At 46.8% G+C, this 23,566-nt stretch overlaps 1 protein-coding gene across 5 annotated transcripts in view; it reads left to right on the forward strand.

Moving 5' to 3' along the window:
- Window positions 1-22,944, forward strand: part of zzef1 (zinc finger, ZZ-type with EF hand domain 1) — a 38,602-nt gene extending 15,658 nt beyond the window's left edge. For 2 of the 5 annotated variants that reach the window (XM_085174040.1, XM_085174041.1), the window contains exons 24-53: window positions 4-205; window positions 295-428; window positions 538-778; window positions 858-940; window positions 1,023-1,113; window positions 1,184-1,670; window positions 1,748-1,912; window positions 3,014-3,133; window positions 3,244-3,405; window positions 3,522-3,654; window positions 5,627-5,765; window positions 5,846-6,011; window positions 6,095-6,357; window positions 6,454-6,626; window positions 7,122-7,535; window positions 7,868-8,148; window positions 10,338-10,512; window positions 10,599-10,731; window positions 10,809-11,035; window positions 11,192-11,500; window positions 12,551-12,651; window positions 12,733-12,868; window positions 12,965-13,324; window positions 13,407-13,550; window positions 13,684-13,852; window positions 13,928-14,026; window positions 14,119-14,284; window positions 15,905-16,055; window positions 17,988-18,059; window positions 20,708-22,944. In XM_085174040.1, coding sequence (XP_085030166.1) covers window positions 4-205; window positions 295-428; window positions 538-778; window positions 858-940; window positions 1,023-1,113; window positions 1,184-1,670; window positions 1,748-1,912; window positions 3,014-3,133; window positions 3,244-3,405; window positions 3,522-3,654; window positions 5,627-5,765; window positions 5,846-6,011; window positions 6,095-6,357; window positions 6,454-6,626; window positions 7,122-7,535; window positions 7,868-8,148; window positions 10,338-10,512; window positions 10,599-10,731; window positions 10,809-11,035; window positions 11,192-11,500; window positions 12,551-12,651; window positions 12,733-12,868; window positions 12,965-13,324; window positions 13,407-13,550; window positions 13,684-13,852; window positions 13,928-14,026; window positions 14,119-14,284; window positions 15,905-16,055; window positions 17,988-18,059; window positions 20,708-20,788 — 5,577 coding nt within the window. In that variant the 3' untranslated portion in view covers window positions 20,789-22,944. The remainder of the gene's footprint in view (window positions 1-3; window positions 206-294; window positions 429-537; window positions 779-857; window positions 941-1,022; window positions 1,114-1,183; window positions 1,671-1,747; window positions 1,913-3,013; window positions 3,134-3,243; window positions 3,406-3,521; window positions 3,655-5,626; window positions 5,766-5,845; window positions 6,012-6,094; window positions 6,358-6,453; window positions 6,627-7,121; window positions 7,536-7,867; window positions 8,149-10,337; window positions 10,513-10,598; window positions 10,732-10,808; window positions 11,036-11,191; window positions 11,501-12,550; window positions 12,652-12,732; window positions 12,869-12,964; window positions 13,325-13,406; window positions 13,551-13,683; window positions 13,853-13,927; window positions 14,027-14,118; window positions 14,285-15,904; window positions 16,056-17,987; window positions 18,060-20,707) is intronic. The other 3 variants (XM_085174042.1, XM_085174043.1, XM_085174044.1) reach the window with 3 other exon arrangements.
- The last annotated feature ends 622 nt before the right edge of the window (window positions 22,945-23,566 follow it).

Genomic DNA, 23,566 nt, shown 5'->3' on the forward strand with positions numbered 1-23,566 from the left:
TAGAAAGTGACCTTTGACACCGGTCCTCAGCTGCAGTTCCTCTTCCACTCTGACAGCAGCAACAACGAGTGGGGCTATAAGTTCACCGTGACGGCGCTGGGTTTACCCGACATCACCATTTCTTGGATGTCAGATCTGCAGCTGCTGGTGGCTCGTCTGATGGGTCGCCTCGCGTCCAGAACGCTGGCGTTGAAATCTCCGCACGGTGAGACTGTTTTCACGAGGCCTCAGTTTGTCAGAGCAGAAAAGAAACCAGTTTGAGGCACTAGCGTTACTGTGGGTTTCTGTCTCCAGAGGTTCGCAGCGTAAAGGAGCTTCCATCAGGGAAAATGTCCCATGTTCAGGCTTCACCTTTATGGAAACCCATCCTGAGACATGGGCTGTGTGAAAAAAGGGAGGAGAGCCGAACAAAAACAGCCACAGAGCAGGTAAAAAACGCTCTGCTACCTCAGTTATGTACAAACACCGGATGTTGCTGCTGCATTAGTCGGTGACCTCGACTGGAAAACGCTCTGACGGTGTTTTTCTGTGTGGTAGGCGAGCACGTGGACTCTGGATGAGCCGATGGGCTTCCTGGAGGACTTTGCTCGCTGGAACCCTTCACAGGAGCTGACAGACGCCAGAACAGAGCTGATGAGGACCCTCATGCAGGCCTGCAGGAAACAGACGATGAGGAACGAGATCGCCGCTGGGTCAAAGACAGACCAAGCTGTGAATGCCATTTGGGCAGCCATGGTGTACCACACACCGGCCCTCAACCTCGCACTTCTTAGCTACGGTAACCAGCGCTCGTACAGCTGTTTGTTTTTTTAATGAATCTCCTGAATGATTTCCTCCCGTCTGTGTTTTTGTGCTAGTCGTTAATCCGGACTGTAAATCCAGTCTGAGCGAGGAGTTTGTGCAGGTGTATGCGCTCGCAGACGGCATCAGGACGTGGATGGTGAGTGTGACACACACATCTCTGCTGGCTTCGTGCTTTTCCTGTTTCTCACCTGTTACTCTGCTCTGCTGTTTCCTGTTAGCTGGAGATGAAGCAGAGATATCTGGTCGGCAAGATGAACAATCATGACGAGCGGGAAGGTGGTCCTGATGAGGTTACCATGGAGACGCTGGGTGAGCGCTTCTTCCTTTTTAATGTCACGTCTTTTTCCTGACGTTTGAACTCTTTCTTCTTGTTCTCCAGCTGAGATGTGCATCGAGAAGAGCCTCTTGCTGTTCCGATTCGCTCCTTGCGGAGTTCCATGCCACGGCAGCGACGCTTCCAGAGCCACCGAGAGCAGCAGTGCTCCGCTGCTCCGATCAAGTTCGATTTCAGAAGGAGACTTCCAAGCCAGCTCCTCTCTGGCTCCTCAGGCTGCAGCGTCCGAGGAAAGCTGCGAGTCCAGGTCTGGACAGAGCCAGTCGTCCAGTACTCACATTCCCAACTCGTCCTCATGTGGCCACAGCAGGCGAACCCATCGAGACTCGACAGAGAGTCTCTCCCCCCAGCCTGGGGAGCCAGCCTCCCCCTCTGCTTACAACCGCAAAGCTCCGTTCAGTCGGGCACGCCTTCGTCTCCTGTCCTGCCGCTCTATAGAAGAGCCTCGCATGACTCCCTCAGTCAAAGATCGCTACCCCATCCTCAAACACATCCTAAACTTCATAAAGGACCAGGCTCTCACAACAGCGAGGTGAGGAACTGCTGCTCTCCTGTTCGGTAACGCACAATGAGACTCGCAGGGTTAAGTGCTCGCTCTTCTTCCTGCAGCATCCTGCAGACGCTGTCTCTGAACAAAGCGCAGGCCCTGAGTGTGTGCAAGGTGCTGGAGATGGTTCAGCAGTGCTTCCAGTCCATGGGACAGCCGCACCTCTTCCAAGCCCCCTGCATCCTGTTCCTGCAGGAGCTGCTGGCATGCCAAAAAGACTTCACCTGGTAAATCTCAGTTTTAATTCATTTACGAATGAACCTCCATGACACAGGCTTACTTAGACTTAGACTTAGATCCTCCCGCGCCGATCGGCGCATCGGGCGACAAGAGAACGCCATCGAACTCGGTCTATCGCAGCATGACAGTTCGACTGAACGTAAATCTTCAAGGAAAGTCCTCCGTGTTATTTTAGGTCTTCCTCGCCATCTCTTTCCATTCTTCGGGTTCCACAGAACCGCGACACGGGCAGGTCTCGGGTCCGTTAGCTGAAGGATGTGAGCGGCAAATCTGAACCGACGCTTGGTGACCTGGATGTGGAGCGGCTCTACTCCCACACGGCGATATACTTCTTCATTGGTAACGCGATCCCGATATGTGATCTTGAGCAGCCGTCGAAGACAACGTTGTTGGAAGACGTCAAGATGGCGGTTGATCTTTGCAGTTGATTTCCAAGTCTCCGCTGCACACAGGGCCGTAATCGTTGAAAGGCTGCCCATGCTTTCCCAATTCTGGGGAAAGCATGGGCAGCCTTTCAACGCCCAACCCTCCTCCTTTCTCATCCGGGCTTGGGACCGGCCATGGCGGAGTTCCAGGACACAGGAGCAGAATATGATGCTGCACGCATACTGGTCCTAGTGGGATAGGTCTTAGATTTCCATAATGAAAATAAAAATAAATGAATGGATTCATTTAAACACTAACCTAATTTACCTTTTAAAGCAGGGGGGTCCAACTGCAGGCCTCGAGGGCCGCTGTCCTGCAGGTCTTAGACGTGTCCTTGATCCATCACAGCTGATTTAAACGGCTAAACGACCTCCTCAAGTTCTCCAGAGGCCTAAATGAACTAAAAGTGGAACCTGCAGGACTCCGGCCCTCGAGGCCTGCAGTTGGACCCCCCTGCTTTAAACACTAACGCAGTTAAAGGGTTAAACTGCAGATTGCAGCAAAGCAAGCGTCTCTCCAGACCCCAGAAGACTTTACAGCAAGAGGTTTTTAACAGTTGTGTCCCAAAACGTGATGGCATGAAAGTTTAGTTTGGTTCTGTTTGGAGATGATTCGCCGATGTCCGTTTGGTGTTTTGCTGACTGACTCTTTGTGTTTTCCAGTTATTTCTCTCAGCTGTCAGACAGTGGTCAAAAGCTGGGAGAGGAAGTGAGGCGCTCCTACCACCAGCTGGTGCTCATGCTCGTGGAGGCGGTACAGGGCTTCAGCAGCCTCAATGAGAAGTGAGCGCTTTCCTCTAACCCGTCGTGATTTTGTGAATTTGTTGCAAGTGCAGGAAGTGTTGTTGTGAAAGTGCGTGCGCGGTGACCTGATCGCGCTCGCTGCCCCACAGAGCGTTTCTGCCGGCCCTGTCGTGTGTGCAGACCTGCTTGTTGCACCTCCTGGACATGAACTGGGAGGCGCACGATCTTCCTTTCTTCCTGAGCATCAATCTTCCCGACCTCCTCCTCAGCATGTCTCAGGAGAACATCAGCGTCCACGACACCGCCATCAGGTAACCTCAGTGCTCGTCTAAATGTACGAAAAGCTGCTAAAGAAGGCAAAAGACGCCTCAGTTTTTTTTTTTGCTTTCTAACTCTGCTTCATTCTGTGGTTTAACTTCATCTGCAGTCAGTGGACAGAGGAGGACGAGATTGCAGACTACAAGAAGAACCAGGAGTGGATGGATGAGTGCATGGACGGGATGTTTGAGAAGTGGTATGACAAAATTGATGAAGAGGAAACGATGGAGGACAGGAGGAAGGTACACTGCAGTCCATGAACGTAGGGCTGCTCGATATAACGATATAAAAACGTCTGTCGTTTCATTTTACGCCGTCGTTTGTTTCGTGGTGTCGTAAAATAAACTATTTACGGCAACATGTTTTCATGGTTTTGATGGTCACTGTAGTGGCTATTAGGGATCCAATTTTTTCAAACCGATACTTGGATCTGAGTACTTGCCGATACAGAGTACAAAAAACGATACTTCTACCACACACACACACAAATGCAATGAATTGGAAGACAGGTTTTATTATATTCTCTGCTGATAAAAAATTAAATCTTAATAAAAATGACCACAAAAAAATTTCAAGTGAAAAATAAGCACTTCTGTTAAATTATTGCAGAGTCTCCACATTGTAATTTAACAAAATATCACTGAACTATTGGCACTGTCTCGAGCTTTCAGAATAATAAATAAACACTTCTGTTTGGAATAAAATAAATACAAATTAGGTTTGAGAATAAAATAAACTTTTAAATTGTTGCAGAGTGTCCATATTGTAAACAAACAAAATAATAATTATTAAATAAATAATAAAATATAAAAAATTATAAAATAAATAATAAATAAAATAATAATTGGCCCCCTGGTGGCCAATCTAATAAACTACAATAGAAATGACAAGCCACCCTCTGATTAATGAAATAAGTTGGTATCATGGTTCATGGTATCGGTTAACTTTTACGAGTATGAGTACACGCACATTTTACAGTATCGGCCCCGATACCAGTATCGGTATCGGTGCATCCCTAGTGGCTATATTAGTTTATTAAAGTTCTCTCTTTCTCTTATATGTAATATAACCACACTACGGACGGACAAGCACCTGTTTTTATGCGTTGTCGTTAGCAACAACGACAGTAACAGCATCACGTGTCTGCTTGTTTATGTTCCACGTAAACCTTTCACAATAAAGCTCAAGATCCTGTTGAGACTTTTCAAAATAAACTGAATCACGTGAAAAAGTATTATTGACGGATGAGAAGTAAAAAAGACGCCAGGTGCTAAAAAATAAACCTTAGACTCAAACGTTAGAACAGGCTTTTCCCCGCAGCACGCCGTGTAATAAATGCTCACAAAGAAAACGGCGCCGTTACAACTTATGTCTAAAAATGTATCGTTTCATGCATCGGTTAAAACTAGGGATGCACCGATACCGATACTGGTATCGGGTATCGGGGCCGATACTGTAAAATGCGTGTGTACTCATACTCGTAAAAGTTAACCGATACCATGAACCGATACTAACTTATTTCATTAATCAGAGGGTGGCTTGTCATTTCTGTTGTAGTTTTTTAGATTGGCCACTAGGGGGACATCCCCTAGAGACAGTGCCAATAGTTCAGTGATATTTTGTTAAATTACAATGTGGAGACTCTGCAATAATTTAACAGAAGTGCTGATTTTTCACTTGAAATTTTTTTGTGGTCATTTTTATTAAGATTTTATTTTTTATCGGCAGAGAATAAAATAAAACCTGTCTTCCAATTCATTGTGTGTGTGTGGTAGAAGTATCGGTTTTTGTACTCTGTATCGGCAAGTACTCAGATCCAAGTATCGGTATCGTATCGGTTTGAAAAAATTGGTATCGTTTCATGCATCGGTTAAAACACTCGACTCCAGCTACACGACGCGCAGCTGGAAACACTTCACGCAAGTCGAGCTGCCCGAGATTCACAGAATTTACAGAAAATGTTAAATTTTTGTGATTTATATCGTTATCGGACGATAGATGTTTTATATCGGGACATGAGATTCTGGTCGTATCGCACAGCCCTACATGAACGTTTCCTTGTTCACAGCCGGAGTCGCCTCAAAGCTGGCTGCGTTTTCTCTTCTCCACATTCTTTGCATTTACAAAAACCTGCAGATTCATGCTGCAGCTCACACACATGCGCACGCATGCTCCGTCACTTTACTCTAATCATTCACGCGCTCCCGTCCACAGATGCACATGTTCATCGCCCGCTATTGTGACCTGCTCAACGTCGTGATCTCTTGCGATGGCTGTGAGAGGATGGCACCTTGGCACCGCTACCGATGTCTGCAGTGCATGGACATGGACCTCTGCAAGACCTGCTTCCTCAGTAAGTGCATGACAGCGATGATCAGAGGACCTTCCCGTAGTCGTGGTTACTCACTCTGGACGCGTGTACATGTTAACCAGGTGGTGCCAAGCCTGAAGGCCACGAGGACGATCACGAGATGGTAAACATGGAGTACGCCTGCGATCATTGCCAGGGCCTTATTGTCGGCAGCAGGATCAACTGCAACGTGTGTGAAGACTTTGACCTGTGCTTCGGTTGTTACCACGCAAAGAAGTATCCTGACAGGTGACGCGCGTCAAGTCACATTTCATGTTGAGCTTCGCCTCTTTAGTTCTCCTTTTATTAAATGGTTATCGTCCCCTCGCCAGCCACCTGCCCACCCATCGGATCACCGTGTACCCCATGGTGACCATACGCATCAGCGATCGCCACCGTCTCATCCAGCCCTACATCCACAACTACTCTTGGCTGCTGTTTGCTGCTTTGGCCCTGTACACGTCAGAGCTGAGCAGCGAGAAGCAAACGGGTGGAGACGTGTTGGACTGCGACGCTCTGAACGTGGCCAAAGCCCTGCAGACCCACTGCTCACAGCTCATCACGGACTGCCTGCTCAAAGGACAGACTGGCAAAGGTACGTTCACAGCAGTGTAGCATGTGCATTGTTTACGTTGCACAGACTGGTTACTAACATGTAATACTCTGTTTTGTTCTTCTGTGCTCTGCATAGGTTTCCGTTCCTCTGCTTTGCTCGCTCTGCTCTCCACCAATGACTCTGCTTCTGACAGCGAGCTGTGTCCAGTCTCTCCCGAGTCCTCGCAAGAGCTCAGCACAGCCACGGACACCTCCTCGCTCCCCGGTAGCACAGCAGCGATCTGCTCTCCTTCATCTCCTAAGCACAAGGTGGGGAATGCAGCTCGTGTTCAAAGATAATGTGACGTCCTCATATTCGGGTCTCGCCGATTTACAGAAAAAGATGCAGAAACGTGTAAAAGTCGCACGATCTGATATCCTCGTGTTGGTGTTGTTCCCAGATCATCATACTAAAGGTTGTTCCAGGATCAACATTGCAAGTGACCAATCAGAATGTTGTGATGTCATACTTTTGCGACTTCGGGAAAAACCGGCGTAAAACAAAAAACTGTACTTAAGCTGCGAGAAACCGCCTTTGTCCGCCGATCAACGGACCCTAACCCTGACCCTTTAATAAACGCTAAGCAGAATTGGAATTTCATAAATGCACAAATGGGTTGGTGCGCAAAAGAATAACGTCACAATAATGTGATTGGTTACTTGCAATGTTGAACCTGGAACAACATTTTCATGATGATCTGGGAACAACACCAACACGACGATATCAGATCATCCGTAAAAGTCGGCCTGTCGTCTCTCTAACAGGACAAACCGTCAGATGAGAAGAAGGCAGAGGAGGTGAGCGGTCCTCCTCCTGCTCATCCAGAGCTGTCGCTCCCTCCGAGCAGCGGGCCGGGCGACAAAAAGAAGCTGGTCACTCAAGACACCCTAGACTCCGCCCGGCTCAGCCAGACGCCGTCTGTGTCCAGTGAGGACGCCCTCTCTCCTGTGGTCCGACGTGAGTGCTTTCACCCAGACGCTTGGCCTGATTCAACTCTGTATTCATTTATTTATTTACTCTTCTTTGCTCCGGGAGCAGGCAACTCGCCAACATCTGAAGTTGTCAAGGAAACCGACGATAGGCTGCCCCCGGTTCCCCTTCAAGGGCACGTGTTCTCCGAGTGCTCAAGAGAGAGGATCCTGGGACTGCTGGCAGCCATGCTGCCTCCAGCCAAACCTGTAAGAGACCAAAATCATTTTGTGGGGTTAAAACATTCAGATAGGAGATACAGCTGCAAGGCTGTGAGGCTAATCCGCTGTCAGCCGTTTAGCTTGGCTCAGGTCAGGAGTTGATGACACTGTGCAGCAGACTCTCAGGGAAACTTGTTTCTGTCAGTATGAAGAAGCTGAATTACACATTTAAACAATGAGAGGTGGACAAACAGCCTTGATGGCACCTCGTCCACCACCATAAGCGCTGGACTGTTGGATATAAATGATTTTTACATGTTTCTAAAGGTTCGCGCTGACATGTTCTCCTCTTATCCTAACATGTGTTGTCTCCCTGTCAGGGCTGCTCCCTGTGTCTGCCCAGTCTGAGCTCCATGCTGCCACAGCTCTTTAAGGCAGTCATCTCCAACGCCGGCTCTCTGAATGAGACCTACCACCTCACCTTAGGCCTCCTGGGTCAGCTGCTGCTCCGGATCCCTCCGACGGAGGCCGATGCTGCTGTGACAGAGGCTCTGGCTGACAAGTATGAGTTGCTGATACAAGGAGAGATGTCCTGTTCAGACATCCAGGGCTGGAAGACCATACAGCTGCTTTTCAGCCTGGGCGCCGTCTGTTTAGACAGGTAAAGGACGTCCAACCCGGGCCGGTCCTCATTATGTTGTTATCCACCTGCTGCAGGACGATGCTGTAAATAATCACAGATACAGGACAAAGTTGCCTCTGTGTGAAAGATTTAAATGAAACAATCATGTGATTGAAGTGCAGATCAGTTTAATTCACGAGCTTTAACAAAATACTGTGTAAACTGTTTTTTTATACGTTGTTCCCTTTTTCAGAGGCTCGATGGTAGTGGAGCAAAATAACATCGTTTCAAACAGAAGGACTGTTTTTAATCCTTTTATTGAATGCGTGGACATCAGGGCTCTGACAGACCTGCAGCTGCCCTCAGATGCTTTTAGTTTGTCTCTCTGCCTTCAGCTTCCTCTTCAGTAACTGAAAAGCTTTTGGGTTCAGTTTGAGCGTCTGACAAAAGCTCCAATCTTTGCAGAAGCTCTCGGCTTTGAGTCTTCGAGTGTTGAGCGATCAGCGTTGCAGCGTTTGGCTGAATCTCAGCAGAGTATTGGTCCACAAATGCATCCTGCTGCTTTCTATCAGCCGCTACATGTTGAGCAGGGTCGGCGTGATGACGTCTAACATGTCCTCATGTGCATTAACATTAAATGTAATCACGCTCTATAGCAACAGTTACTATAATGAACAACTTTATCGAACTGTTTTTGTTCACAGATGTTGGCAAAGTGCATTTAATGGTCTCTTTATATTTATGGTCCCCTCACAACACGACGTGTTTAAGATAAGATAAGATAAGATAAAACTTTATTAATCCCTCGGGTAGGTTCCTCTGGGAAATTTGTTTTCCAAAAAGCACAGCACCGACAGAAGTTACAGAGTCAAGAATATTATATAATATTATTATAATATATAAATAAATAATATAATATTTATAATATTTATATATATATATATATATATATATATATATATATATATTTATAATATTATAAATAATATATTATTTATAATATTATATATATATATATATATATATATATATATATATATATATATATATATATATATATATATATATATATATATATATACTCACACACACACATATAAATACAAAGACATATATAGATAAAATATACAAAGGGGATAAATAGAATAAATAGGAATAAAAATAAAATAATAAAAATAAAATAATAAATATATAAAATAAAAATAAAAAATAATAAAAAATATATAAAAAAATAAAAATAAAAATACAAGTGAATTGCACATTTCAAGTATGATTATTAACAAAAGTATTGCACAAAAGGTATTACACAGTGAAGTGGAGAGGCACTACAGCTTAGTTGTTCCCCCCTCCTTTGTTTGTTAATGCAGGGACACACGTGTTGATGTGATCCTGGTCTCCCACTCAGAGTCTCCGAGTGTCCACATTCAGACCTGAGGACAGTCTCAGTGTGACAGGAGATCAGCTCACACAGACATGTAGAGCCAAGCAGTGTTTTTAAGCCAGTTAAATGTGTCAGGTAGTGACGTCCAGCAGGTGAACGTGCAGCTGCATGAACACGCACAGCTGTGGATTCCAGCTGCGCTCGTAGTTCTCAAACTTTGACCCCACAGAGTCGAGCTTTCAGTTCAGTCGGCTGCATTTCGATGTCCTCTGTGTCTGAGAGACAAATCCAGCTGCTTATTGAAGCTTTCTGGTTTGATCAGAAAAGAAAACATTGGTCCAAACACCTGAAAGTCCTGAAAGCGTCTCGAGTCTTCGGGTGTATCCGAGTCTTCCCGTGGTGCTGATGCTGGCGTTTGAAGTACCGTTTGCTGTTAGCTCAGATACCGTTGTTGAGAAGTGCACAGCTGTGTCTGTCACCGCGGCCCGGCCGTAGATATTTATTTCTTCGTGCACTTTCTCAGGTTAATGCGTGTCGAGCCACATCTGGGCGTGCCAGCTGTGGCTCGAGTGCCCAGGGTTGATGATGCTCTTTGTCCAATTACTTTTGAGCCTCTGAAAACGTCTGAACGATAAAACATGTATAAAACTGTTTGTACGTCCTACACAGTTGATGCAGATTGATCAATTGATTTGAAATCCACTGTGGGGTTTTATAGAGGGAAGCTACTAAATGATGGGCCTAACTGCAGAGGTGGCAGCTGCTCATAGAAACCAGCTTGTTTGTGTTTTTCCCTGTTGTTGTTTTTTGTGGATGTGTAAACAGCTGTTTGGATGTTTGGTTGCAGTCGCATTGGCTTGGACTGGGCGTGCACGGTGGCAGACATTTTGCACAGTCTCAACGCTTGCCCCGAGTGGTGCACAATCATCGCCGCCTTCACTGACCACTGCATTCAGCAGCTGCCGCAGACTCTGAAGCGCACCAACCTTTTCACACTGCTGGTGCTCGTGGGCTTCGCCGAGGTGGGTAGAAGAAGTTGATGCTGTGGAGTCTGAAACCTTCCTGTGACTCTGTGAAGCCTGTTGTGACGTGTGTGTGTGTGTGCCAGGTGCTGTGCGTGGGCACCCAGACGGTGTTTATCGACAACGCCAATGAAAAGCACAACATGATCTTGCTGAAACACTTCACAGAGAAGAACCACGCTGCGGTGGTGGACGTTAGAACACGCAAGAGGAAAACAGGTTAGCACCGTAGCTTCTGGACGGCGTATGATGAGGAATCATCTTTGGATTAACCTTCTGTGTGTTCGCTTTCGTAGTGAAGGACTACCAGCTCATCCAGTCTCAGGATTCTTGCACAGTCGGTCTACCGGGGCAGCCAGAGGGCCACGGCTGCCCAAAGACGCTGCTCAGTCGCTACCTGGGCAATTTCACCTCCATTATTAGCCACCTGTTGCAGACGAGCCAGGACAACGGCTCTTCTGATGCCGTGGAGGCTTCCTGGGTCCTGTCTTTGGCTCTTAAAGGCCTCTATAACATACTCAAGGTACTCCAACCATATCCCGCCCTCCACGTCGGACAGTTTTTTTTATCAACAAGCTATCCCTGACCTGTTTAACATGATCAGTATGTTAACCTCTGACCTCTGATCAGATAAACTTGGCACGATTCCTTTTCATGTCATGTTGTGTTTTTTGTCAAGAAGCATGGAGTGGAGCACGCACATGAAGCCATCCAGGAGTCAGGCCTGACCCAGCTGCTGGTGAGGAAGTGCAGTAAGGGGACCGGCTTCAGCAAGCTGTGGCTGCTGCGCGACCTGGAGATCCTCTCCATCATGCTGTACTCCTCAAAGAGGGAGATCCATTCCATGGCCCAGGACCCGGAGCGAGAGCAACGAGAGCAGGACAAGGAGCACGACTCGGACCACTCCAGCTGCTGTGCTGACGACACGGATGTCAATAAGCCCGACCCGCTGGAGGGTCTCGATGAGGAGACAAAGATTTGCTTCCAAGTGAGTTGTGCTGCAAATAGGGCTGCCATGATTAGTCGACTATCAAAATCGTTGACGACTGATTTAATAGTCGACACGTCGTTTGAAGCTTTGTAAGATCCCAAAAGACGCAGGAATAAGTAGTAGGATTTAAGAGTGTAATAACGGACTGAAACAGAAGATGGCAGCACTGCATGTACAAGGATGCCAGCTGCCGTTAAACCCCGAAGAAGAAGAAGAAGCTGTGTCCCAGAATTCATAGCGCAGCCCAGCTCGGTTTCCAACAATGGCGGCAGCTAGTTAGTTTTAATATTACTCTTATTATTCTTTCTGGGTCACAAAATAAACGTTTAACATATTTCCAGGCGAGAATGTAGCTGTGTAAACCTCAAATATCTGCTCAGTTTATCAAGACACCACATATTTTCAAAAGCGCTCCGACGTTTTCGGAGACGTCTGTTAGCCACTAGCTTGATAGCTAGCCGGGGGCTAGGCTAACTAGCGCCGTGAGAGCACCGGACTCCCGGCTAATCGTTTTCAAACCCACCGCTGCCTTTCGCTACTCAGGTTAAACATGATATATAAGTCACTTAGATAACTTAAAATGTTATTGTTTGGCTTTTTTTAGTATTTTATTTGTTCCTGAGTAAATCGGTTAGGCTGAGATTAAAGTTATAGTTTTTACACAGCTGAATAAACGTCAAGCAGACAGCTGATTATCAGAAGTGTGAGATGCTGGAGAATTTACTCCGGTGTCCTGTTATATTTTAGATAGCAAGGAGTTTATTAAACTTCACCAAAACAATCTGCAAATTTCATTAAAATTTAATAAACTACCATTTTGTCTTTATTTTTAGTTAGCACCTTAAACACTTAAAGCTGTAAGCTAATTATAGTTATATAAGAGCAGATGCTGCTGGTGCAATAAACTGTGCGTTTTACGTCCAATGGATGATGATCTGATTAGTCGACTATCAAAATAATCATTTGTGGCAGCCCTAGCTGCAAACACGCGCAGCCAAACTTGGGGTGAAAGAAAACTCTCAAGACTTTTTTTCCTTCCAAATGCAGATCACCCACGATGCCTTAAACGCCCCTTTGCCCATTCTGCGAGCTATGTATGAGCTGCAGATGAAGAGGACCGACTCGTTCTTCCTGGAGGTCCAGAAGAGGTGAGGATGACGATTTACTTTGTCTTTGTGATTCATGGATTCATTCAAATGTAAAACTTGATGTGATGTTGTGCTTTTCAGATTTGATGGAGAAGAGATAAAAACGGATGAGACGATCCGTACGCTGGCCCAGAAGTGGCAATCCAGCAGGCGGCCTCGGTCTGAGGAGCGGAACACCAAGGCTGTGGACACTGACATGATTGTGGTGTCTTGTATGGTGGGTTGTTCCAAAAATGCTCTAAAACAGCCAGTTTCTGTCAACAATGTTTCAAGTCGTTGTTTTAAATGATAATGTTCTTGATTGGCCTGGCAGTCTAAACCGAGTCACTGTGAAAAGGCCACCGAGGAGATAAACGTCGTAGCCCAGAAGCTCATCACCAACTCAGAGAGCGACCTCCAGCTCAGCTATGCCAAACAGAGACGCACCAAAAGCTCCGCTCTGCTGCACAAAGAGCTGGACGTGCGCAGCAACCGAGCCGTTCGTCAGTACCTGGTGAAGGTCAACCAGGCCATCGCCACGCTGTACGCCCGCCACGTGCTGGCGTCGTTGCTGGCCGACTGGCCCGCGGACGCGCCGATGAGCGAGGAGGCCCTGGAGCTGAGCGGGGCCTCGCACATGGCTTACATCTTGGACATGCTGATGCAGCTGGAGGAGCGGCCGTCGTGGGAGAAGGTGAGACGGGAGGCAGAAGTGAACAAAAGTAGCGTGCGAGTACACGATGGGCTGAAGCCGCTTTGTTTGCTTTTACAATCAGATTCTTCAGAGGGTGCTGAAGGGTTGCAGCCACAGCATGCTCTGCAGTCTGTCTCTCACTGCTTGCCAGTTCATGGAGGAGCCTGGCATGGCAGTGCAGGTCAGAGAGTCCAAACACCCGTACGATAACAACACCAACTTTGAGGTGAGTCGTTGTTGTTGCTTCAAACGTGTTCTTTACTGAGCATCTGATGCTGAACTTCACAAAGACCTGCACAGTTACTGTGTTGGGTTTAATGACACGCCACCTTTGTCATGCACATGTGTTCTGCCCTCAGGACAAGGTGCACATCCCCGGCGCCATCTACCTGTCCGTAAAATTCGATTCCCGCTGCTACACAGAGGAAGGCTGCGACGAGCTCATCATGTCCAGCAGCAGCGATTTTGTCCAAGATGTTCACAACTTCAGTGGGTCTCCGCAGAAGTGGTCCGACTTTGAAATCCCCGGTGAGGACCGTTCGTGCGTTTGCATTTGAGATCATGTGACTGTCCACTTCATATTTGCATCTCTGGCTCTCTCAGGTGATACCCTGTACTACAGATTCATGTCAGACATGAGCAACACAGAGTGGGGCTACAAGTTCACCGTGACGGGGGGGCACAGGGGCCGTTTTCAGACAGGTGCCTTCCTCCTTCTGTTTGGTTCAGATTCGCTTTGCAGCCTTTTTATTGAACGTCACATTAACATCAACTCTTCTTTGCTCGCTCATCAGGTTTTGAGATACTGAAGCAAATGTTAGCTGATGACCAGGTGCTCAGCCAACTGCCACTAGCCGACATCTGGGAGTGGCAAGTGGGCGTGGCCTGTCGACAGACTGGAAACCAGCGACTGAGAGCCATTCACCTGCTGCTGCGTCTGCTGCAGTGTCAGTCCCAGACGTAGGTCGAGCCTCCTCCTTTTTTTTTTTGCCGTCTACCTCTCATCTTTAGCTCAGCATTATGTCCTGGTGCAGGAGTGCAGCTCCACGCAGCATTTGCATAGAAGCCTTCATACATGCTCTTGTAATCATGATGGAAATTAGGTAAAGTCTGCGTTTAGAAATTTTCATATGTGCAAACTGACCCAGCAACCATCAGGTCACGATGAGGGAATTCATAGAAGTTGGTGTGTAGACGAGCAGCAACTCCGTCTTTAAGAGTGAAATCATCCGTTTAGCGTCCTAGAAAATCTCTTTAAAGGGTTTTCTGCGTTTGAGTTGAGAGCTGTATCAGCGTCCCCAACCACCGGGCCTGGACTGGTACCAGTCTGAGGCATTTGGTACCAGGTCGCGATAGTTGAGGCTCGAGTGTGAAATTTATGGTTTTCAGGCTTTTTATCATTATTTTTTATCGTGGGTCATTTCCTGTGTGTTATGAACAGTGTTGGGAAGGTTACTTTTAAAATGTATTCCATTACAGAATACAGATTACATGCCCCAAAATGTATTCTGTAACGTATTCCGTTACGTTACTCAATGAGAGTAACGTATTCTGAATACTTTGGGTTACTTAATATATTATCATGCTGTTTACAACTACATGAATGTACTATTGCTGTGATTTATTACTGTTACTGAAGGTCCGCGGCTCCGAACCGTAGTAAAGGGACCTCTGGCTAATACGGTGGGTTCTGTGTCGGCTCGTAGCTGAAAACTAGCTTTACTTTGTTGTCTGGGTCAACTTTGCTAGCAGAGACAGAGAGAGGCGTTGAAAGGCTGCTCCAACAGAACTTATTGTTTCAGAGGAAAACACGAACACGGTGTACAGTCGAGTCTTAATAGCTTACTTACAGCTGGGCTCGTCAGGCTCTCTTCTTGGCTGCAGTGGTTATTATTATATTTACATGCTTCCAGCTCCCGTTTCTGCTCGATGACAGCTCGTACTTTTCCTTTTTCTCCCTCCCTCGCTCACAGACACATAACGTGTATGGCAGTCCATTCTCCCTGCAGCACGGACTACACTGCCCATGATGCTACATTCTTTAGAGCTATACCTGTAGCATTCTGCCTGTTAGCTTAGCACAACAACAACAGGCGCTCTCTCACCCAGGAAACACGCAGAGAGAGGTCACCCTGTAACCATGGCAACCGTAACGCTGCCTGGAACAACAGAACGTAGCTGTCAAACAAAACCCAAACAGTCCTGACCCGCCACAATATGAAACAGGGAAGTACCGCCGTGTAATCCATTTATTTCAACAAAGTAACTGTATTCTAAATACCACCTTTTTAAACGGTAACTGTAACGGAATACAGTTACTCATATTTTGTATTTTAAATACGTAACGGCGGTACATGTATTCCGTTACTCCCCAACACTGGTTATGAATAAATCTTCTTTTTTTGGTACTGGTTTTATTTTGTTGCATTTATCCGCGACACCATAAAGGCCGGTCCGTGGTGCAAAAAGGTTGGGGGCTGAACTAGATGACCTTATAACGACAGAGACTTCATGATGTGATATTAGCATTTTGCGCCGGCCTACACGCAGCTTTTCATCCTGCTGTTGTTGTTGCTGCAGAGCCTGCACGCTGACGCTGCTGCGGCCTCTGTGGCAGCTCTTCATGTCCATGGAGAACAGCCTGAGCCAGGATCCCACCAGCATCACGGTGCTGCTGCCTCTTCACAGAGCCCTCACTGAACTCTTCTTTATCGCAGAGGCCCGTGCAATCGTGAGTAATGCATCAACACACACGCCTGGTTTGCCATCCTCGTGGGGACATCCCATGGACATAATGCTAACCGCTAACCTCACCATCTATAATGAATGCCGAACCCTGACCATGACACTAAAAGCACAGTTTGAGTGTGAAAATGCCTTCAGCCCTGTGGCCACAGCTGATCATCTAAAAAACCTTTTTATTCATGTTTTTGTCACTTTTGAAATATGAAACCTTCCAACAATAAAGATCTCATATAAAGAGCATTCACTCAGAGCTCTTCTGTGTCTCTGTGAGACGAGCATGTTTACCGTGCACCTGTTCTACGCTCGGCTCGTGGCCAAAGCCGTGCCATCTGTCGGACGGCGCCGTGCTGCACGGACTCGCTGCAGACTTGCTGGGAGAGGAAGAGATGCTGCTCACTGTGATGCTTATGGATGCTCGCTCTCTTTCTCCGTCTCAGTTGTTTTGAATTATTAATGAAGAGAAGTCTCGAGATTATGAGCACACATCAGCCAGGAGTTTCCCATCTGGCGATGCAGTGGAAGCAGGCCGGGCCAGAAAAGCAGGACCTCTCCTGCAGCCTCCCAGTGAGGCCCGAGGCCTCTATCTGATAATAACATGACATCACTTCAATCGTCTTACAGGACGGCGTCTCTGCTGCGCCCGCTGGACGCTGTCACGTGTAAGAGAGGGACTGGCGAGCTGAGGTTCTGCAGTATTTCTGAACAGGCACCAGGGGGCGGTAGTGGCACTCAGTACATTTGCCTGGGAGTCACCTCATGAATACTGCAGTTAGCATAACAACACATGATGGAGTGTAAAGCAGCACTGCAGACACACTTCGGTTATACAAACACGTATGATGCAGATTTTCTTTCTCAGGAGTGACGTGAGAGCTGTGTGACGTCAGGAGTTCATGCCGCGCCGAGTTCTCCAGTGGATGTGACGTAGCTTTGATTTTCCTGATGGCTCTGTGGTTTTAACACCACACATGAACACGTCGTGTTGCAGCTGTCGAGGGAGGGCTGGGATGAGCTTGGTCCGGGATTATTGGAAGTGTGGATGTAAACTGGATTAGACTGGTGACAATTTAGATTACATCCAGCCCAAACTGGGAATGCTGGTGTCCAGTGTGGCTAACATACAGGGAACAGTCGCTTCCTAAAACTCTACAGTGAAACATGAATATTGGAAAATCATCAGCTGTGATCATCTGTGATCTTCCTCAGAGAGATGTGACTAAAGTCGGCTGTCAGATCTGACTGCAGTGATGATGCACGGCCATATTGACCAGCGCCATGGAGACAAAATGTTCAAGTCATACGACGCTAACGAGCAGCATCGAGTCCTCTGTGGCTGCATTAGCTTCGAGCGTCTACGCAGCTTATTAAAGGGCTTTAGCGGCCATCGGGCTTCTCGTTCTCTGAATGCACGTGAAGTTCATGGTCAGCTCCTCTGAGATTCAATTAAGTCGCTGCCTAAGAAGGAAAGTTAGGAATCCAAACTGTGAGTCGCGCACCACTGCCTGTACAAATCGTCCTGGGTTGCTGCTGCAGCGTAAACACTTTGGATGAGTGGTGGAGCAGAGCTCTGGACTGTGTTTCCAGTCTCAGTCCATTTAGCCTCTGTGTAGTCTTATCTGTGTTTCCCTGTGCTTATGTAGCCCGAGCTACATCTCACAGGGCCAAGTGGAAGCTCTCGTTTAGTTTGTTTATCATTTTCAACGACTTTTCCAACATTTCACGCTTCAGTGTGATGCTGAGATGAAGAGGTCAGGGAACCAGGCCTCATTTATAACCGAGCGCCTCTTTTATGTAACCTGCTCTGTTTCAGGAAGTTCCTTCTTTATCTGGTTTGATTCGTGCGTCTTGCATGCATGCATCAAACTAAATGGTGCAAACGATGCATTACTAATTTACCTGCGTTGGACGTGTCTTCCAGGCTCAGGGCGTCCTCCAGGAGTACCTGTTAGCCATGACCACTGATGAGCAGCTCCTCAACCACACCGCCATGGTAAGGCTTCCTCTCTTTTTGTCTTTAACATATTCCTAATTCAAAGCTCTGCACTCAGCGGACGCTAGCAGCTCAGAGAAGTTGCTGGTGCACCTTAAAGTGTTATGCAACACTTTCTTAACCACGCAGTCCCACTGACTGAACGCTCTGGAGTTGCTGTGAGTCAGCTCGCGCCTGGAGTCTCTTTTGCTAGTGAATCACAGAGCTGTTGACACCCAGCAGATCCCTCTGCACCCCCTCCCCTTGTTTTGAATGTGTGTGGGCTGTGCTCAGGACTAATGTATTTGGTAATTACAGTCCATTAGCATGTGTGGCAGAGCGAGCCACAGTGTCCTCTGCACTCAGGACCACGCAGTATAGCAGAGGAGCCCACAGGCAGCTAGGAGGAGCAGAGGATGCAGCATGAAAAGCACACTGTGGGTGGTTCTGCTGAGTGGTTACCTAATACCTGTCAGGGTGAAAACAAACCCAAAGGTGACACAATAGACCGAACTGTTACGATAACAATGGATATTTAGGGCAAATCAGCTGATGTCCCAAACGCTCTGAAGCCACCGAGGACGGCTTCGCTCGCAGCTTAAAGTAACGCACAGGGCTGCCCGTAACCTACTGATCACTTAGTTAAACAGTGTGTTTCCCACCAGAGCCCGTGAGCACGGTGACCGCCGGATCAGCGAGCGCTATGACTCGGAGCATTCCCGGGAGCTGAGCTGCAGGCTGAGAGGAGGAAGCAATTAAATCAAACATTGTTAAAAAATTATTGTAGAGACGCAAGATGGAAAGAGCAGAACGGAGCTTCATCATTAATCCTCCAGTGCACATATCTGCTCTCCTCTGTGAGGAGATAAAAGACAAAAGTGATTAAATTAAGGCTGCATCCGCTGTGGTTGCATGCTTCATATTAACCATTAATGAAATGAGCAGGTATCATGTGAAGAAAGGGACTGAAGTGATGAATCCTCTCATCCAACGGCCTCAGCTCACTAGTTAGCTCTCTGCTAACAGTTCACTTCATCCACCTGCTTACGTGACACCAGCTGCGCTTAGAGAACTGAAAATGTGCAATTTATAGCTTAAAAGGAACGATGGTGTGGTTCGCACTGGGCCAACTGGGACAACTGGGTGTGGGACATGTTTTAATGGTATGGAACGTGTCAAATGAACTGGGAAACAAACCAGCACAAGTCGGCCATACTGGTGTAATGTGTCCTTTCATGCATGTCTGCAGCCTGGCTGCTGCACTCGAGCAGCTGCAGACTCTGAACTGGGAGAAAACAAATGTAAATGGTCTAAATGGTTTCTAGCCAATACTAAATATTTCTGCACAGCAGAGCAGCTCTGAACATGTTTGTCAGTGTCACAGCCTAAACATGCAAGATCTCCAGTTTGAGACCAGGAGAAGACGCAGGTCCCTGCGAGGGCTGCAGAGATCAAGAGTGCAGCAACATGAAAATCTCTTTTAGATCAAATATTAGAGGTGGGAATCACCGTACATCCCACGATACGATATTATTGCAATTTTTAAAAATATTTTGCGATATTCAGATTCTGTACATAAAGGTAAACTTTATCAATATTCATTTTCTCTAATATCAAAGTCTCACACTCAGTCTTTCTCTCATTTCAGTTTGATTGTTGACAAACTGAACGGTTTGTATTACAGTCTAGTCCAACTTAACTGAATCAACCATCTGGTACAATTATAGCTATTCTGAACTATGCAGTTTATGAAAACTATGCAGCCCCTTCAGCAACTGAAGAATTTGAAAGTAAATTAAAACAAAATATAATTTTACATTAAATAAAAAAGTTTTAAACTTAACTAAAATAAAACATGTCTTAAATTAAAATAAGTAAACTGTCATGTTTATTGCTGCCAAAAACAAGTTAAACACATTTGGACAGTGAAGGAATGTCAGGATTCTTGCTCAGAAAAAGGATCAACATGCTCTGAAGTCAGAGCACAAAAACCTTTTTGTAACAAAGTATCGATTTCTGCTGTCCCTGTATCCATACATTATTAGCAAACAAAATATCACCATGCTACACAGTATCCATTTTTCCCCACCCCTATCAAATATGTGAATCAATCTGCTGTAAAAGTGCTGTTTGAAGCTGCAGCAGCCTACAACAGTGCATGTTTACATGTTTACTGATATTCTGACAGATCTCATGTGCACAGATGCAAACGTGCAGAAATCAGAGTGATGCACTGACAGACTGAATGTGACGTCGTTATTATTTATCGTGGAAGTGTTTGTTTTTTTGTCCCGCTGCCATTAGTGGAGTCGACAAAGGAAAACTAGACGCCGCTCTGAGCAGGTGTCATGGTGGACCGATAACAGGACGCGGCTACAAACTTTCATAAAGCATAAATAGCACTGTCTGTTAAACGGGCACAGCACAGACATCGAGACGTTGTTGCATCGTTAGTTTCAGGAAGTCATCATTAACATCTGCACTATTTGTTCCGCCTCCTCCAGCCTGATTCTGTCGGTTCTTCCTCTTCACGGGAGGTTTTCCTCCCTGCTGTCGCCAAGCGCCTGTTCACAGGCTCGTCTGAGTGTTTGGACCTTTGCTGTAATGTGATGCTGAGTATTTCTTTGTACCTGCAGCTTTTTCCTGACGTACTTTTGCTTTCTGTGTAGGCGCTGAAGAACATTGCTGCCATCAGCCTGGCCATCAATTACCCCAATAAATCTACGAAGCTACTCAGCATGTCCCCGTGAGAGGACCCGAGGGAAGGAGGAGAATAACTGAAGGGGACACAGCCTGACTCTGCTTGTTTAACAGGCAGAGATCCAGAGGAGAACTTGGTTTACCATCTGCTTCTCCTGTACCAGGACCCCCTCTCACTCTGCAGACGTAGCTCGCAGCGCAGCACTGTGGACGTGAGTGTGGAGGGGACTCGAACAGCTTTCCACACTCACAATCCTTTTTGCCTTAGGGGACTCGGTTATATCAGCATGTGCATTCACTGAAACCGGAACAAATGTAGGGTGTAACTGTTATTATTTTGACTTGAAGAATCTGTGCTAAATGACATCAAGTGTGCCAAATTTGCAGCCTTCCAGGGGAAGTGTTATTCCTGATTTTCCTGCCTTTCCCTCCCTTCTGAGCAGCGGCCCCTCTGGGTTGCGTAAGCACTTTTCAGACACGGGATCGCTGACATTGCTGGCTTCATCGTCACTCCCATAGGTGGTTTCTACATTAATGTTCCTCACGCTTGCGTTTGGACACGCCCACGACAGCGTTGCATCATAATTCCACATGTGCAAAACACCCGTAGACCTGTTGTTAGCGTCGCACAGGGAAACGTAACCACACCTTAGTGCTGTCATTGTCACCGAGCAGGATGTCTCTGTCTCTCAGAGCGCTGCAGGGCGTGACGGAGAGACTCCGCCCCTCACATGGAAGCAGTGACACGGTTGGGTCCCCCCCCCTCTCTGTCGTCTGCTTTAAACATACAGGAAGGTTTTACTAATGTCACAATTAAGCAAAAGAGGTCGTTCTGCACACGTTAGTATTGTTAAGTTCATCCTGTAAAAAGACACAAAGTCCTGGTGTTGTGAAGCCACGCCCACGTTTAGACTCGACCTGCGACCTTTAGGTAAATATTACAGATCAGGATGTTTCTGCCACTGAGACACGACGACGAGCCGTTCAGATACAGCCTTCAGTTCGTGGTGAAAACAGGTCACCTTGGCGACTTGCGTCTCCGTGGACACGAGGAGCATCCTAAAAATACTGTCCGGGACATTCGAGTCTCATTAGTCACCACAGAGAGGAAGCAATGACCTACTAGCTGATCCCTCTCCATCCTTCCTCGCCTCCTCCTCCTTTACTTTCTACCCTCTGTGCTTCCTTTCTTCTTCTCATTGAGCGGTGAAATCGACGCGTCACAATAAACATGCTGAACATGGATCTGACCCGTGTATAAGGGAACGAAGACGACAGCAGAGGGGAAATCTGAGGCTGTTTCACTATGATGTCAAATTATAATCTTGGACGTGAAGTTTTACTGCGAAGCGCCCGATCCCTCAAAGGCCTTGACGTTTATCGCTGACGCTGTGACACGTTATTATGAAGTGAATCTGCCTGTAAAATAGATCTGCTGTTCAACATCAGCTCCTCACGTTCAGTCGCTTCCTAAACGTGCCGTCTAACCCTCTCGTCTCATCGTGCGGCACGTTTCCACGTCACGCTTCGAGCCTCGCATGTCTGATTCCCGATCATTCTTGAATAAATGCAGTTTTCTGTTTCGAGTTGTAAGAAGGCAGAAGGTAGTTTTATACCAAAGAAACTGTCGTTGTGAACGTCTGAGAGAGATCCTGGTAGAGTTCGTTGTTTCTCACATATCGCACCTGCGAGGAGCAGAGGAAACCTTTAGACGTCGTCTTTTTTGTTCGTGTCTCTTTTCATCTTTTAACTCTGCAGTGGCCCCACACGGACCGCTCGGTGGTTTCGTTCACACAAACATCAACCGCCGTTAGCAAAGACGTGCCCTCCGCGGGGCTTCTACGACGCCTCACCGATCTACTATGTGCCTACGGTTAAACTGAAGCAATCATAATTTAACTCGTGTTACCGGAGTTCTTATTAATTATATTTTAAAAGAGAAATATATTGTTTAATTTGAGGGGTTTTTTTACTTTTTACTTTTAACGTTGCTTTTCTTTTCACGCTGATATTTGAGGCTAATCTGAATGTACATATCTGTGAATATTAATTGCACAGGAGAAAAAAAGACTTTGATATCAACCCCGTACAGATAAACATTACCGGCACTGACACTCTGGTTTTGTATGCATGGCTCACCGAAGGTAAAACTAAAGCTTGGGTTGAAATGTCATCCATTTCTAATAAAAGATAGAAATGACTTAAATTTGGTGCCTGCTGTCATCTTTCTGTTGGATCAGCGGCGAGCGTGTGTGCCGCGGTAAATAAAGTTTGACTTCTTAAAAACAAATGCATCTCCTCTGCTCTATAAAACAAAAACCGCTCGCTTTGTTTGTCTTTGAGCAGCCCCGTCGTACAACTTTGATTTATTCAGCGTTATCAGCTCCTGGTCAGCCTGCCCGTCTCCTGCTAGCTCCCCCGCCTGTAGAGCGGAGTCTTGGGGACGGCGCTGATGATGGCGGTGATGATCGCTGGGGCGATAATGACATCAAATGCAGGAAATATTCAATAAGGCTCCAGATGATTCAGTGCCCCGCTGCGCCACAAAAGCCCCCACGCTGGAGTGAGTCAGCTCTTCTGCTTCCCCCCCCTCCGCTCCGTGTCCTGCTTCCTTCTGATCGTTCCTGCAGCTTCCTGCTGCGCTGATTCACCTGAGGAGGAGAAAAAGAAAAGGCTTGCACGAGCTGCCATCTGTGGGGAAACCTCCCAAAATGTGGCACTTTTAAGAAAGAAATGCTGAATGCTGCTGCTGCGAGAAACTGTTTTCAAGCTGTGCGGATATTCTGTGGAGCTCCAACGTTGAGTTGAAGGAAATGTTCACTGGATGA

The sequence above is a fragment of the Neolamprologus multifasciatus genome, chromosome 10 (genome assembly GCF_963576455.1).
Source record: "Neolamprologus multifasciatus chromosome 10, fNeoMul1.2, whole genome shotgun sequence".
In the NCBI taxonomy this organism is placed as follows: Eukaryota; Metazoa; Chordata; class Actinopteri; order Cichliformes; family Cichlidae; genus Neolamprologus; species Neolamprologus multifasciatus.